The sequence below is a fragment of the Rutidosis leptorrhynchoides genome, chromosome 3, assembly GCF_046630445.1.
Source record: "Rutidosis leptorrhynchoides isolate AG116_Rl617_1_P2 chromosome 3, CSIRO_AGI_Rlap_v1, whole genome shotgun sequence".
Lineage (NCBI taxonomy): Eukaryota > Viridiplantae > Streptophyta > Magnoliopsida > Asterales > Asteraceae > Rutidosis > Rutidosis leptorrhynchoides.
Window position 1 is genome coordinate 624,080,503 of NC_092335.1, and position 16,251 is coordinate 624,096,753.

The 16,251-nt window shown below is 34.0% G+C and overlaps 2 protein-coding genes across 11 annotated transcripts in view; both read left to right on the forward strand.

Moving 5' to 3' along the window:
• Window positions 1-266: 266 nt before the first annotated feature.
• LOC139898969 (ras-related protein RAB1BV-like) lies at window positions 267-9,144 on the forward strand. Of its 10 annotated transcripts, none has more exons than XM_071881775.1 (10): window positions 267-714; window positions 967-1,039; window positions 1,123-1,223; window positions 1,430-1,495; window positions 1,617-1,714; window positions 3,280-3,342; window positions 4,404-4,496; window positions 5,210-5,475; window positions 5,509-5,633; window positions 9,014-9,136. In XM_071881775.1, exons 1-10 carry the CDS (start codon window positions 642-644, stop codon window positions 9,094-9,096), a joined length of 1,041 nt encoding a protein of 346 aa, XP_071737876.1. In that variant the 5' UTR covers window positions 267-641; the 3' UTR covers window positions 9,097-9,136. The 10 variants fall into 10 exon arrangements, with proteins under 10 accessions (XP_071737876.1, XP_071737873.1, XP_071737875.1 ...); XM_071881772.1 differs by having other exon boundaries at window positions 267-424; window positions 541-714; window positions 5,210-5,633; XM_071881774.1 differs by having other exon boundaries at window positions 5,216-5,633; window positions 9,014-9,144.
• Window positions 9,145-9,463: 319 nt separating this feature from the next.
• LOC139902309 (ras-related protein RABE1c-like) overlaps window positions 9,464-16,251 on the forward strand; it is a 171,359-nt gene continuing 164,571 nt past the window's right edge. Inside the window, exons 1-3 of the mRNA XM_071884949.1 lie at window positions 9,464-9,491; window positions 15,575-15,647; window positions 15,705-15,809. Coding sequence (XP_071741050.1) covers window positions 9,464-9,491; window positions 15,575-15,647; window positions 15,705-15,809 — 206 coding nt within the window. The remainder of the gene's footprint in view (window positions 9,492-15,574; window positions 15,648-15,704; window positions 15,810-16,251) is intronic.

The following is a 16,251-nucleotide window of genomic DNA, read 5'->3' on the forward strand; positions in this document are numbered from 1 at the left end:
TCCAACTTTTAACCAAAACTCTCAAATTTTGTCCCAAAACCTTTAAAATTTGCCTAAAAACCTCATTTTTTCCCCCCAAAATCTTCATATTTTGAATTTTTTTTTTTGATACGGCTTAATTTTTTTTTTTTTTTTTTTTTTTTTTTTTTGCACCAGATGAAAAAAAATCTTAGTTCTGCCGCATCAACAACGTTCGTTACCTTTAAATAAATCCAACAACAACAACAACTGTCCACCGATTTATCTTGTGCGGGTCAACACCGGAACCTTTCTCCCTCATTCTTCTTTTCCCCAATTTTTCCTACTTTGTTATCAGCGCACACTCTACAACAACAAGAAAAACAAAAATACTACAGTACTAACAACCGGCGCATTTTAGCCAACCGTTATTTTTGCTTGAATTTACTCCGTATTTGTTTTCAAAGTTAATTTTCCATTTCTATCCATCTGCATTGTTTGAATTTGAATGGCGGATCTGTTATTATATTTTGATAATTTTAAATCTGTTGTGAATAAACTTGATTTATTTGTTTGTTACAGGTATTGAGATATATAGATATATGCGTGTGTATTTAGAAACATAAATACGCGCTGTTTGTGAAGCTATTTTTGTTGATAATTCTCTCAATAATTCAAATTCAATGGCTGCTCCACCGGCTAGGGCACGAGCTGATTATGATTACATTATTAAGCTCCTTTTGATTGGCGATAGAGGTTAGTTCCTAAATTCTACTAATAGTTTAATTTCGTGATCAGGTTTATTTAGCTATGTGTACAGTATATGTTTTTGATAGAGTAATTTTGTGTGGATGGAAGGATGGTATTGATTGGTTGCTTCTATGGAAATGAAAAAATATAAAAATAAATTTTAAAAGATCATTCAGTTGGAGCAGTTTTTTGCATTGGTCATGCTTAATTATGGAGTAGGTAATATATATAGTCTCGTGTCCTTTCAATTTTTTGCAGGTGCAGGGAAGAGTTGTCTTCTTTCACGTTTTTCTGATCGTTCTTTCACTACCAGTTTTATCCCTACCATAGGGTCAGTTGATCTATCTCCTTCTACATAAAAAGTACAAGTCTTTATAACAAACTTTGACATTTTTGAAATCATGTGTTCTACAGTATTGATTTCAAGACAAGAACCATTGAACTTGATGGCAAACGGATTAAACTCCAAATTTGGGACACTGCTGGTCAAGAGCGATTTCGGACAATCACAACTTGTGTGTTTCAGTTTCTGTTCTTATAAATACTTACATATAATATGCATCATACAAACACACGCACGCGCGCGCACACACGCACATTTGCAACCCTTGACCAGTAACCCAAATTCTGCATGAAATGTGTGTTTGCACAGTGATTAGTTATGTCATATTTTCAGAATAATATGTAATTTACCTAATATTTTCTCTGCAAATTACTCCAGCTTACTATAGGGGAGCTATGGGAATTTTATTGGTGTACGATGTTACAGATGTGTCATCTTTCAACAGTGAGATTTTTATCCCTTTTTTCATGAATTATACCTCGTTACTTCTCCTTTATTACCATCTTGTGCTCTAGTTCGATATCTTAATCTTATCATTTGCAATATTGTTTCCTGTTGTTGCCAGACATAAGAAAATGGATTCGCAACATCGAACAACATGCATCTGATAATGTAAACAAGATCCTTGTTGGGAATAAGGCTGACATGGATGAAAGCAAGAGGGTATAGTGTTCACATTCATATTTATGTGTTTAATTTCATTATATATATATATATATATATATATATATATATATATATATATATATATATATAGGGGCAGGATCAATGGGGAAGTAACCAATCGGGGGAAGCGGGGGGAAGCAAAAAAAAAAAAAAAAAATTCATTTTTTTTGAATTTTTTTTTTCCGGCATCAAGATCACACGAAAATATGAACATATAGAAGAGACACTTCGTGATGAATGTTATTATTTAGGCGGGAAAACGATCAACAAAAATAACATTCAAGATAATATTGTTCGTGAAGAATATGAACGTTTTTTTTCCATGTTTTGTGAAGTAAAATTTAGCTCGATTTAGAGTTTAGGGTTTAGGGTTTAGGGTTTGGTGTTTTGGGTGAATAAACCCAAAACACCAAACCCTAAACCCTAAACCCTAAACCCTAAACTCTAAACCGTCCGTGTTAAAAACTCAATCTAAATCCTAAATCTAAACCCTAAATCTAAACCCTAAACCCTAAATTTCTAAACCCTAATATCTAAACCCTATAAACCCTAATATCTAAACCCTAATATCTAAACCCCAATAGCTAAAACCTCAAAATACGTTCGAAAAACACGATAATTGTTATATATTACTTCTTCGAGCGTTTTCCCGCCAAAATAAAAACATTTATCACAAAGTGTCTCTACTAAATGTTCATATTTTCATCTCATCTATAATGTCCGTGAACAAAGTTTTTTCAAAAAACGAAAAAAAAAAAAAAAATTTTTGCTTCCCGCTTCCCCCCGAATGGTTACTTCCCTCTTGATCCTACCACTATATATATATATAGTGGTAGGCACTAATTTGGGGATAAGTGATGTTGAGTTTTTATATCTTTAGTTCTACAGCTACAATTTAAAAAATAAAAATGTCTGGAATAGTATTCATTGCGTAGATTCAAAAAGAAAAAAAAAAATTAAAAATTTTGAAAGCAGCTTATCATACATGTATGCTAACCTTTTTTGAGTTTTTTTTTTATTTTTTTTATTTTTTTATTTAGCCCCGATTTAGAGTTTAGGGGTTAGGGTTTAGGTTTTAGTATTTTGGACTAAACCCTAACCCCTAAACCTAAACTCTAAACCGTTCGTATTAAAAACTCATTCTAAACCCTAAACCCTAAACTCTGTTTTTCATTAATCAAAAGTCATTTTTTCTCTTTTTTTTTTTTTGTTAACATACATCTGGTGTATGAACAACTGTTAACATTTATATGTATGTTAACAAGCCAGTTAAAAAAAATTATATTTTTTTTGAATTTACACAATAAAAATTGATACCAGAATTTTATTTTTTTTAATCAGAGCTGTAGAACTAAATATATAAAAATCACAAAATCACTTATCCCCAAGACCCGCCTTAGCGCTAGATCTTTCCCCCCTCTCTCTCTATCTCTCTCTCTCTCCCCCCCCCTCTCTCTCTCTCTCTCTATATATATATATATATATATATATATATATATATATATATATATATATATATATATTCTAGATAAATTTGATCACACTGTTGCAATGTGTTGTAGGCTGTACCCACTGCAAAGGGCCAAGCACTAGCTGATGAGTATGGCATTAAATTTTTTGAAACTGTAAGTGAATCAGTTATATATGTTCTGCCTTATATTCTAACAAAACAAATGAGGTGGCAACGGGTGATTCTTTTGTGATGTAGGAAACGTCACTTTGGGTTGACACGCAGAGCTATATTTCAAAGATTGAGATTCCTTATTAATAATTAGTGTGACACTTATGGTTGCATTTTTCAAAAGCAAAGAACCATATTAAGAAAATATATTTGACCTCAATAATGATAATATAATTTCTTAAATGATTTAGGAGGTTATGCGCTTAAGGGTGATTTTGGGCATGTTTTGTAACAACCCCTCCCACACATCAGATAGAGAAAGAAAGTAAGAAAGTATCTGGTCCCTTATAAGGTTAAAGTAGTGGTTAATTAGTATCTCCCACCATGTTTTTTAGTTCAAACCTAGAGATACCCAGTTAGTCCATTGCTTTAGCTTGTGAGGTGATTGTCTCGGGTTGTGACGGACACACGACTCGTACATCTCTTGAGGGTCGTTTCATCTAGTATCAGCGCCATAGGCCTCTCGGGGTGCGACAGACACTCGGTTCGTGCATCTCTTCACGGGGTGTGACGAGCACAATGCTCGTACATCTCATGGGGTTTGGATCTTGGGTATTGATGGGCATTTGGCCCAGCGGTATCGTGGTGGCCCTCCAACCTCTTGGTTGAGGGTTCAAGTCCCACTTGTATTCTTGGTTGTAAATATTCGTGTTAATGGTGTGTGTGTTTGCCTCTCAAGAAAAAAAAATAAGGTTAAAGTAGTGGCTAATTAGTATCTCTCACCATGGTTTTTAGTTGAAACCTGGAGATACCTTGGGGGCGATTGTCTCTCGGATTGCGACTGGGTCTCGGCTTGTGAATCTCTTGGGGGACGGTTTGAGGGTCGTTTTAAGCTACATTCTTTTATTTAACCTGGTATACATAAAGTAGATCCCTAGTCGACCCATTTATAGTTTATAAGTAAATGGGTGGAAATTGGAAAAAATCATTTTTTCAAAATTGTTTAAAGAGATTTTCCCTTTGAATATGTCTGCCTTACATATCTTAGATGAATATTGTTTTCAGAGTGCAAAAACGACCCTAAACGTGGAGCAAGTTTTCTTTTCGATGGCGACAGATATTAAGCAAAGGCTTATGGACTCCGACTCCAAGGCTGAGGTATTTATAATCGGGGGGGAAGCAATTTTTTTTTTTTTTTTTTTTCGTTTTTTGAAAAAACTTTGTTCACGAACATTATAGATTGGATGAAAATATGAACATTTAATAAAGACACTTTGTGATAAATGTATTTATTTTGGCGGGAAAACGCTCGAAGAAGTAATATATAACAATTATCGTGTTTTTCGAGCGTATGTTGAGGTTTTAGATATTAGGGTTTAGATATTAGGGTTTAGATATTAGGGTTTATAGGGTTTAGATTTAGGATTTAGATTGAGTTTTTAACACGAACGGTTTAGAGTTTAGGGTTTAGGGTTTGGTGTTCATAAACCCAAAAACACCAAACCCTAAACCCTAAACCCTAAACCCTAAACTCTAAATCGGGCTAAATTTTACTTCACAAAACATGAAGAAAAAAAACGTTAACATTCTTCACGAACAATATTATCTTGAATGTTATTTTTGTCGATCGATTTCCCGCCAAAATAATAACATTCATCACGAAGTGTCTTTTCTAAATGTTCATATTTTCATCCAATCTATAATGTTCGTGAACAAAGTTTTTTCAAAAAACGGAAAAAAAAAAAATTTGCTTCTGCCCGCTTCCCCCCGATTGGTTACTTCCCCATTGATCCTGCCCCTATATTATATATATATTGAAATTTTCTCCAATGTTGACCAAAAAGTATCTCTGACACTGTTTTTTGATGAAGAACCAGCATCATGAAGAACCACCATCACTTACCGATGTGGGTAGAATAAAATTGTCTGAAGCCAGCTTTGATACGCATTTTAAGATAAAGAACCATCATATAGTGATGTTGGTGGACGAGAAGTATCTCAAGCCAGCTTTGATACGCATTTTAATAATAAAGATCCATCATTTAGTGATGTTGGTGGACGAGAAGTGTCTCAAGCCAGCTTTGATACGCATTTTAATAATAAAGATCCATCATTTAGTGATGTTGGTGGACGAGAAGTGTCTCAAGCCAGCTTTGATCCGGGTTTTTATGAAAAAGAACGTTCATTTAGTGATGTGGGTGGACGAGACGTGTCTCAAGCCAGCTTTGATACGTCTTCTGATGAACAGGAACCATCAGTTGACGATTTGGGTACACGACAAGTGTCTCAAAGCAGGTATGATCTCGTATGTATCGCATATGATTGTTGTGAATAGGTTAAACTGTGATTTTTATATAAAATTTAACTTTTGGTGACTGATGGCCGTCACTTATCTGAGTAGTAAGAGTCATGAAATACAAAGAACAAGGGAACTAGCAGCAAAACACGCGAGCCTTGCTTCGGCTGCAATTGATTCCTTGCAGGAAATTGATGACGAGTATGTTTAAAGTGTTGATTGTGGAGATGTTTAAACAAAAAGGCAAGTAGAGAAATTTAATGAATGCAAAATTACGCCCTTCTCTCCACCCTATATTCTGGATCCATCCATAATGCCTAAACGCTTCGCTAATTCCCATAGGTGTGATATCTCTAGCTAGATTACCTAGAAATATCGTTGAGACTCTCCTGCCATATCCTCAATTGGAACCCTCATTCGGCCTATTTCGATCATTGTGACCAATGTTTTTAGCCGGACTATTCCTAATCACAGCTTCAGCATAAGAGTGTGTTAGTTGTTGGATCGATAGTAAAGGATTTGAAGTGGAATTTGAGTATTTGATTTGGTAATTTTGAAATTGGTTGTTCAGAGAGAGAGGGTAGTTGTACGGACACCTTCTAAATTGAGACATATGGGGTGCAACTTTTTGGAAAGATGACTATGGGACCTCAGAATGTGGAAGTCACATGGGCATAATCTTTTTGAAGTGTCAATTTGGGCATTTTTCCATAAAAGGGACTTTTATTTTATTGATAGTAAAGTAATAAAAATATAAATTGGTGATTAAAATGCCCGTATTTGAAAAAGAGCAACATATAACCACTTTACTCCTCTATTGAATTTGAGAAAACCGATTTGATCATACTCTCTAACAAATACGGAGTACAAAAGTATGAAACAAATTGAATTTGCATATATTTATTATGTATTTAAGAAACATTGGTTTAATACAAATGGAAAAATGAATAAGGTTCTTCCCTGTTAAGACAACCCGAGGAGCGCAAATATAATTACTTAAATGTACGCGACCTAACACGAGTTATCTCGTAATTGTTTTTAACCCATTAATTGGCCACCCCAATATATTTAGCTTGAGGCTTGGGACTGACACCTCTTGTGAGAATATCATAATCCTAACCGTTAGACTTATGAGATATGGATGCATTATGCTATTTTTGTTAAATTCATGCTTGCAATCTTCCCTTTATCTACTTCTTATTGTGTTTTTTGTTTATAAGTGTAAGGACTCTGTTGCAATAAAGGTATGTAAGATATATTTTATGAAAGATGGCAGCTTTTTCTTATTATTACAAGTTTTTGGATCTTTAAGGGTGCAAAGTGCAACTACATTTGTGAAGGCTATAAAACCCCTCCTAGGGTTGCTGCTATGCTCGACAATCATCAGACATGCCTCATTTCATCACTTGATCCTCATTGTTCTTATTCATCAAATTCATCTCTGTTTTCATAGTTCTTGTGTTAATCTACTGTTATAGTGATAGATTGGTGTATCAATTGTGGTACCAATCTTGGTTATTATTCTATTTTGTTATCATTCTCCCTCGGCTGTAATCGTGGGATACCACAGACTCGTTTTTCGATATATTGGTAATATTTTGGTGATCTCCTTGTTACTTTCTGTGAATTGTACAATTTTATATCTAATGTGAGTAATCTTGTATAGTAGTATCTTAGAGTTTGAGTTACAAGGCAATAATTGCTTAACATTCATTAATTATGTGCATATCTCCACATGCAGAATTCACACATCATTGCGTTTAAGCACGGTATATAAGGTATTTGGACCATGATGTTGTTATTTATTGCGCGCTAACTTGCCAATATTGCAAGCACTTGTATAATGCAACGTGCATCCCTATAAGGCGGTTGAATAAATCATATCCAAGTATGATCAGGATACTTTCTATAATTTTAGCCGAATATAGTTGAAGTTTCTTATAGAAATGATATTGACGGTTTGGGTGGTTCTAAAATTAGGGTATAATGATTATCATAAACCCTAGACGTCAATAAAACACACAACATCTAACGTAGCATGGAAAACATTAAGCAATTATCGATCATCTTTAAGGTTTTCAGGTTGGTCCCTTGCGTCGGTAACCTACTATAACTATTTTTTGGCCATTAAACGATGAACGTTATCAATGATGGAATAGTGTCCTCTTTGGTCCTAATCTGTTGAAGAAGAATGATAGTTTTTATTATATTCGTATAATGTGTTTAATTGATTTTGTAATAGAGGTAGATTTAATATCTATTGAAACAGTTGTAATCTCTTTGGCGTCTCCCTAGTTTCTCGCTAGGGAGGTTGATGTTTATTTATATATAAATAAACTAAACTAGTTATGGAGCCCTCGATTCGCGCCGGGGCTCCGTTTTGAATGCGAGTTAAAAAAAAAAATCTTGATCTATTTTGTAAAAAAGAATTTTTTTCGACATCTAACATTGAAGGGTTGCTCCTTTTGTGAAAGTTGTTTTTTTGGCGTTGGTTTTTTTTTTTTTTTTTAAAGTTAGTTGATCTATTTTGTAAAAAAAATGTTTTTCGACATCGTTTGGTAGCATTGAAGGATTGTTCCTTTTATGAAAATTGCCTTCTTTATCGTTGAGAAACAAAAGGGAAAAAAAAAGTTAGTTGATTTTTTGATAATTTTTTTTTTTCGATATCTTTTGGTAACATTGAAGGGTTGGTTCTTTTATGAGAGTTGCTTCTTTTATCGTTGGAGACAAAAAAAAGGTGAAATAACGAAAATACCCCTGATTACTATTGGTGAATAGTGCTACAGAGTTTTGTCTATTAGATATATAGATAATTTTGCTGGTAAAAAAAAAGACTTTACATGTAATCACATCATTGATATTGTCATATTGATATGAGTTATCCACTGTATATGAACCATAGATTTAAATCTTAAGATACTTATACCAGATATTATTGCATTCAAAGATGTATTTAACCTTCGATAAATATATGTTTGATCATTTAGGCTGTCAAACAAAATTATTCTAACTTTCATAGTTTAATGCTAACTATCAAAATGCATCCATTAACAAACAAATAGTTCATTGGTCACATCACATCACAGAATGTGTATTGGTTTGGTTAATTGATTCTTGCACGATATTTCAATGGCATGGATATTGCTTCCTGAAAGTGTTACTCGTGTTGTTCGCCTCAATATTTTGCAAATCGGTTATGGAGCACACCATTTCCCTTATTAAATTTTCTTTTGCCAAAAATAAAAATATAAAACAAGGACCGAATGACGCGTGGCTTTACATTTTACGTGCACCATTTCCCTTATTAAATTTTCTTTTGCCAAAAACAAGAAAATAAAACAAGGACCGAGTGACGCGTGGCTTAACATTTTACCCGCAGGACACTTTTTGCATACACTGGACTTCAACTTTTCGCATTCGTTTTCAAAGGTATTTGGAGATGGTGCCGATACGCAATTCTGAGATGATCCATGGCTTAGTGACGTCCCTTTGAAGGAAAAATTCAGGCGCCCTTTATCACGTGGAAGCTGATCGAAACGCACTTGTTCGGGATAGAGTTTCGTGGTCTGATCAAGGAATAGAGCTAAAGTGGGACTGGTCTCTGGCTGTTACTGGACGAACGAGGGCAGAACTTGACACCATTAATAATCTTTTAAATCTATATGTTAAGCAGGACAGGGCAAATGACTTATGGATTTGGAACCTAGCCTCAAGTGGAGTTTTTACAACAAAAAAGTTAGCAAGCATTTTCGACGAGCGGCTGATTCAAAACAACAACAATTCGGGTTTCGAGACTCAAAAAATAATCTTGTAAAGTTGAAATATTCATATGGCGGGCGTTGAAAAGACGGATCTTGGTTCGTACCGAACTCGACAAAAGAGGTATTTGTTGGAAAATCGTGTGTACTTTTAGTCAGATTAACGCAGCGGATAGTTAAAATAATAATCTTTTATTATTTCATAAAAAATTTACAAGATTAAATATTCATATATTTAATGAAACATACACACGATTAATTTATCTCAATGATCCAGTTACACCATAATAATTGTCAAAATATGTAATTCACAAAGTGAGTAAACGATATACCTTTCTTGAAGAAACTGTTTGAAGGAGAGAAACCTACGATCAAAAATATGACCGTCTCTTAGGATAGTCCACACTACACTTTAAACGACCGTCAATGGATGCTAGTCCAAATCCAAGTAACAATTAATCAACCTTTGATTAATTTAATGAAACAATAATAATCCTCCGTATAACTCTTGTTTGCAAGAACACTTAAGCATTTCTTCATGCTAATTAATTTCACGAATTAAAGAGCCAATGATGAGATAAAAAAGGGTTCATTTGATTTGCAATGTATGTGTTTCCTTTTCTTTTTTTCTTATGACTTCCTCTTCCAAAAACCAATCAATGCTTATATTTATAATATATGTGTAAAAATAAACATTGAATTGTGAAGTCCGTGAAACAAAACGCGTACAAAGTTATTTTGTTTCTATCTATATTTTGATTCCCAAAATCTAATATTTCGATTGATTTGGTTTTAAAAAGTCGTATTTCTCAAATACTTCAGGAGTATGTTATGTAACTTATAATTAATAATTTATATCATGTCGCTTTCATGTGAATAGTAAATTAATTAATTTCGTTTCATTTACTATTCATATAAATAGTAAATGAATTAATTTCGATTTACTATTTTGTTACTTGAGTAATATATATACATCATATATATATTTTATTTGACGTCTCGGTGTATATGTGTGTGACCCCGAAGGCTCAAATGAAGTTGGTCATATAGTTATATGTTGTACCTTGCACATTAATCCTACAGACTCCCACTTGTGCATGGCACAACACTAAGTAACTATACAAACAATGGTAAGCGTCTAGCAACACGTTATTGTCCCCAAATTCATGTGAGGGTAGTTTCTCGAAACTGTTTATGGTAAGTTTTAAATGTCATTCGTCCTTTTGTTTCAGATACTGTAGTTAAACTTGAGATATGGATCATCGGTCATTCTTATTTGTTTAACAATTTTGTTTCTCGATCTTAGAACTGAATTAGATCACCAAATTAATTAAGTGTCATCTTAATTACATCTGGGTGCGGCCACACAAATATCTTATTCATTCATCGAGGAGCTCAAAAAGTATCTAACTCCAAACATTTGAGAGGAACAAATCCTATATTGCATACACGTGTCTATCACGAGCTTTACATTATACCCAATAATGGCCTTTATAACAGCCTTATTCAGGACATCGTTTAGCCATATCAAAGTACAATGCTACACTCATCAAGACGGGCGTGCATCTCAAGTCTAAGGAAACGAAGACATAATCATTAAAAGATTCACTACTGACTATGATCCATGTAGTGACATCTCATGGTTGGGTCATTCCAATATTCATCATCAATGAATACATATGAATTTTGGTCTCAACAAGTTAACTATTTATCATCAATAAATATAACCAAAATTTCACATTAATCTTTATTCATGTTATTCCCATATCATGACCGATTATGGAGATTTTGAATAATCAACAATTATTCATGGATTAAACATTTTAATATAGAACACAGTGATATAAATGAAAACGATCATACCAACTATATATCAATTCATTAATATAAAACTACTTAATGTTCTAAAAATATCCAAATACTAAATTACAAATGAAAAAGATCAGCAACATAACAAAGTTCAGTATTACTAGAATGATCATCATGCTTGTTGTGCATCATGGACTTCATGAACGGGTCAGCCACATTATCATTTGTATGAACCTTTAAGAATACTAATATCATTCCTCTTAATGACTTAATGAATGTAGTCAAACTTTTGAAGAATGTGCCAGATACTTTTATGTACATGTGATTCTTTCAAAAGTATATTAACACTCGAACTATCACAGTACATATTATAGAAGATTAAATGTTGTGTACTACTTTGAGTATAACAACAAACTTCCTTATCCAGACAGCTTTCTGAGCAACTTCTCAGTCACCAATGTATTCTGCTTTTGTTGTAGATTGTTCAATAGTGCTCTGCCTAGAGCTCTTCCAATCAACTGTCTTGCCCATCATGACAAAGAAACAACGTGACTGGATCGAGAATCATCTTGATCAGTTTGGAAACTAGAATCAGTATAAAACTTAATACTTAACTCTTCTTCTAAACCACCGTAAACCAAGAACATATCATTAGTACTCTGCAAATACTAAAAAATATTCTTAACAACAATCCAATATACTTCACCTGGATTATGTTGACAATGACTCGTCAAACTCAAAACTAATGAAACATCGAGTATAGTACATATCATGGCATACATAATGGATCATATAGCCGAAGCATATGTGATACATTTCATTTGTCTCATCTCATCTGTTGTGATAGGACTTTTGATACTTTCTCACGGTTATACCCTTTTGCATTGGCAAAGCTCCATTCTTGGAGTTTTGCATGCTAAATGTCTGCAAGATAATGTATGTACTTTGATTAAAACCAATAAGCCAATTGGATCTATTGTATAGATCCTCATTCCAATAATATAAGTAGCTTCATCAAGATCCTTTATGGAAATACATTTTTCAAGCCAGGACTTGACATCTTGCAAGTTGGAATGTTTTTTCTAATAAGTAATATGTCATCAACATATAAGATCAAGAAGACTACTCTGTTTCCAGTAGCTCTAATGTAAACTCAGGGCTTATCTTGGTTTTGAGATAAATTAAACACTTTGATTTTCTCATTAAACTTAAGATTCTAGCTCCTGGATGCTTGCTTTTATCCATAAATGGATTTTAGAAGCTTGCATACTTTATTAGAGTGCTTAGGATTCATAAACCATTCCGGCTGAACCATATATACGTCCTCGCTTAGGTCGCAATTTAGGAAAGCGGTTTTGACATCCATTAGCCATAGTTTATTATCATGAAAAGTAACCATGTCTATAAGTATCCTAATTGTTTTAAGGCTCGCGACTGGTGAAAAACTTTCATCATAACCTTTTGTTACCAATCGAGCTTTAAAAGTGTTTACATTACCGTCCATATCAGTCTTCCTTTGAAGACCCATTTTTACCTCATTGTCTTACAATTGGGTAGAAGATCAATCAAGTCTCATACTTGATTATCCTTCATGGACTGCATGTCTGTATTCATAGAATCTAGTCATTTTCAGATTCAGGATCTGATATGGCCTCACGCAGCTAGAGGGTTCATCATAATCCCCTAGTTGAGGTTTATCTGAATTAATCAAATAATTAAACCTCATAAGTCGATGAGTTTTACTAGATCTATAAAGTGCAGGTGTAATACGTTCTGGCTCACCAACAGTGCGCTCAGTTTCAACGTATGGATTGCTAGTGCTTACTGAAGGTATGTTACTTTAAAGTACTTGAATTTCTTCAAGATCTACTTTACTCCCACTGACTCCTTGTAAGAAAAGATCTCTTTCCAGGAATTCAGCAGACCGAGCAGAAAACACGTTGTCTTCAGCTTGGAAGTAAAAGTAGTAACCCATTGTTTCCTTTATGTATCGTACAAAGTAACATTAGATAGTTCTGGGTTCTAATTTGTTTGAAGTGTCATGCTTCACGTACGCTTTATAACCCCAGACTTTCAAATAAGACAACTTGGAATTCTTCCCATGCCATAACTCATATGGTGTCTTTTCTACCTTCATAGTTGGAATCACATTGAGTATGCCTGCAGCAGACTCTCATGCATATCCGTAAAAGACGGTAGTAGAGAAATCAGACTCATCATAAATCAAACTATATCAAGTAAAGTTCGATTCCTCTTACTCAGACACACCATCATTTTGTGGTGTGTAAGGTAGAGTGAACTATGAGACAATCCCACAATTCTTTAGGTGATCTAAAAATTCTTGAGTCATAAACTCACTTACTCCATTGGAGCGAAGTGCTTTAGTGGTCTTTTCAAGCTGATTATCTACTTCATTTTGGAATACTTTTGAATGTTAAAATAGCTTTATATTTATGTTTCAGCAAGTGAACATAATCATAGCCACTGTACTCATCAGTAAATGTAATGAAGTAAAATTAACTAAATCTATACATTGTTTTTAAAGGGCTACATACAACAGTATGTATTAGTCCTAAAAGATCTTTAGCTCTTTTACCTAAATCGGAGAAAGAAGCATTTGTCATCTTTTCACATAAACATGACTCGCATACATCAAATGACTCAGAGTCAATTGATTCCAAAAGTCCATTAGATTGGAGTTTTGAAATGCATTGGTTGTTTATATGACCAATATGACAATGTCATAGATAGGTCTTATTCAAGTCTTGCTTGAAGACTTTGGCGATGTAGGTATACACAGAATTCTCATTTGAAATTACACTATGCATATCAATTTCAAAAATACCATCACGTGGATAGGTATTAAGATAAATATATTATCCTTAGAAACTGAAATACCTAAGTGTGTAAATGCAAGTTTAATACTAACATCTTTCAAACTATGTAGCTCGCAGTATTGAGAGCATAATGCTATTGTTCCAACAAAACAATAAGACCACATAGAGAAGTAAGTTCAGAGGTACCAATAGCTTTAACAAAATCTTGATCCCCCTTACCTACTTACAAATCCAGTGTCTCTTTCTTCAGTCTATTACTTCTTCTCATTCCCTTCATATTGTTACAGGTGTGAAGGCCACAACCAGTTAACAAAGATCTAGAAATCACTAGAAGAAGTATATAACTATATATGGAATATACCTGATTTGCTAGTCTCACCAGCGTTGCCTTTTCTCTGCTCAGATTGGAAGATAGGACAACTTCCTTCTCCAATTGCCAACCTTTCCACAATGGAAACATTCGGCATCTTTTGTTGGGCTTTCCTTCTTGGAAGGTGGAATTTTTTTCCTAGCAAATGATTTGTCATTTTCCTTCCACAAAGTATTCGGCTTATTCTTTTTCACCCTTCAATCCTATTTCTTCCTGATCATCGAACAACATTTGATAAGCATTTTGCTGAGCAGCAGCAACTGCCACAACAGGAAGAAAGGATATGGGTTTTAAACTTTATTCAACTTCCATTTATGTTTGAGAACAGTTCTCAGATTGCGGTGTCAGTTTGGGAAGTTTGAACATTGAGTTTATCCTTCTCCAACAAAGAAGAAAGTGTTTTGGTTTGCGTTTTGATTATTTGACATCTACAACATATATATGATTCAATTTAGTATTTTCGATATTGAGCTTTAATAAATTAACTACCCAAGTTTTTATAATTTTTTAAAAACAATTAATTTACGAAAGCCTAAGATCCACATAGAGGTTCCATAGCCACATCTGTTGATCAGCTAGCAGTTATGGAGTCTATTGGTAGGTAGCGGGTATCAATTACGTTACAAGTGCAACTCTTAGATCTTTATGAGACCTTGAGATATATGTAGTTCAACAAACCACTATTATCTACTGACATGTTTGTCTCATCCTTGCCTAGAACTCAGGTCTCACCGTGAATACGATTAAGTCGTCCAATTTGGAAACAGTGGAAATTCACTTCAGTCTGACTAGATTTGAAATTCCACCTCGTGGTTATAATTCACGCTAGTCTTAATAGGTTAGAAAAATAACGAGGAGTGTTTGCAAGCTCATTGGATGACATGACTTAAATTTGAAGGGTATTTTGGAAAAAATTTGTGTCAACGAATAATGCATGCACACAAGATTCGCTACACTATTAGTTAAAAAAACATTTTAACCAATTATATATGTCGATTATGTTTGTGATCTAATTTGTTATTTAATTTATAGGATATAAAAATATACACAAACGTGTATTGTTTTAAAACAGTTTTAAAAGATGTCGTCCATATATATTATTTGAGTTTCAAAAAAAAAAAAAACATATGTTGATGTCTGAAGATGACTGTTTCATTTTGTTGAAGGTGTGGGGAAGAGTCGTCTTCTTTTGTGTTTTTCTGATAGTTCTTTCACTAAAAGTGTTATCAATACTATAGGGTGAGTTCATATATTTTACAACAAACTTTGAAATTTTTTATATCACATGTTCTACAGTATTTATTTTTTGATACGAACCATTGAACTTGATGGCAAACGGATTAAACTCCAAATTTGGGACACTGCTGGTCAGGAACGATTTCGGACAATCACAACTGCTGTGTTTCAGTTTCTGTTCTTATATATAAATATAATATATGCATCACACGCGCGCGCGCGTGCACACACACACATATTTACAACTTTGAGCAACATTAACCTAAATTCTGCGTGAAATGTGTGTTTGCAGTTGATATCGACTAAAAAGTCATGTTTTCACCCCGGTATTAAGGCCCAGAAACAAGAAAGATTCAAACTTTGTCGGAAAAATACCTACTTCGCCAGTTAGAATTGAAAAACAAGTAATTACGAAGGCGGTGCAAAAAGAATCAAGAGAATCGGAGCTAAAACGAAGATTCTAGAGCGAAAACGGTGAAAGACAAGAAATCAACTTACGATCCAGGGAATCAAGGCTGACGAGCAAGCCATACAGCTTGCCATACTGCCTGCCACTATGGATACGGCCTTCCAGATACGTGCCAACATACGGCCCACCAAACGGCCT

Coding starts and splice junctions, on each gene's coding strand:
- LOC139898969 (XM_071881771.1), top strand. CDS start 642: ATGGCTGCTCCACCGGCTAGGGCACGAGCTGATTATGATTACATTATT. Junction 715..966: donor CCTTTTGATTGGCGATAGAG/GTTAGTTCCTAA, acceptor AATTTTTTGCAG/GTGCAGGGAAGAGTTGTCTT. Junction 3,343..4,403: donor GCATTAAATTTTTTGAAACT/GTAAGTGAATCA, acceptor TATTGTTTTCAG/AGTGCAAAAACGACCCTAAA.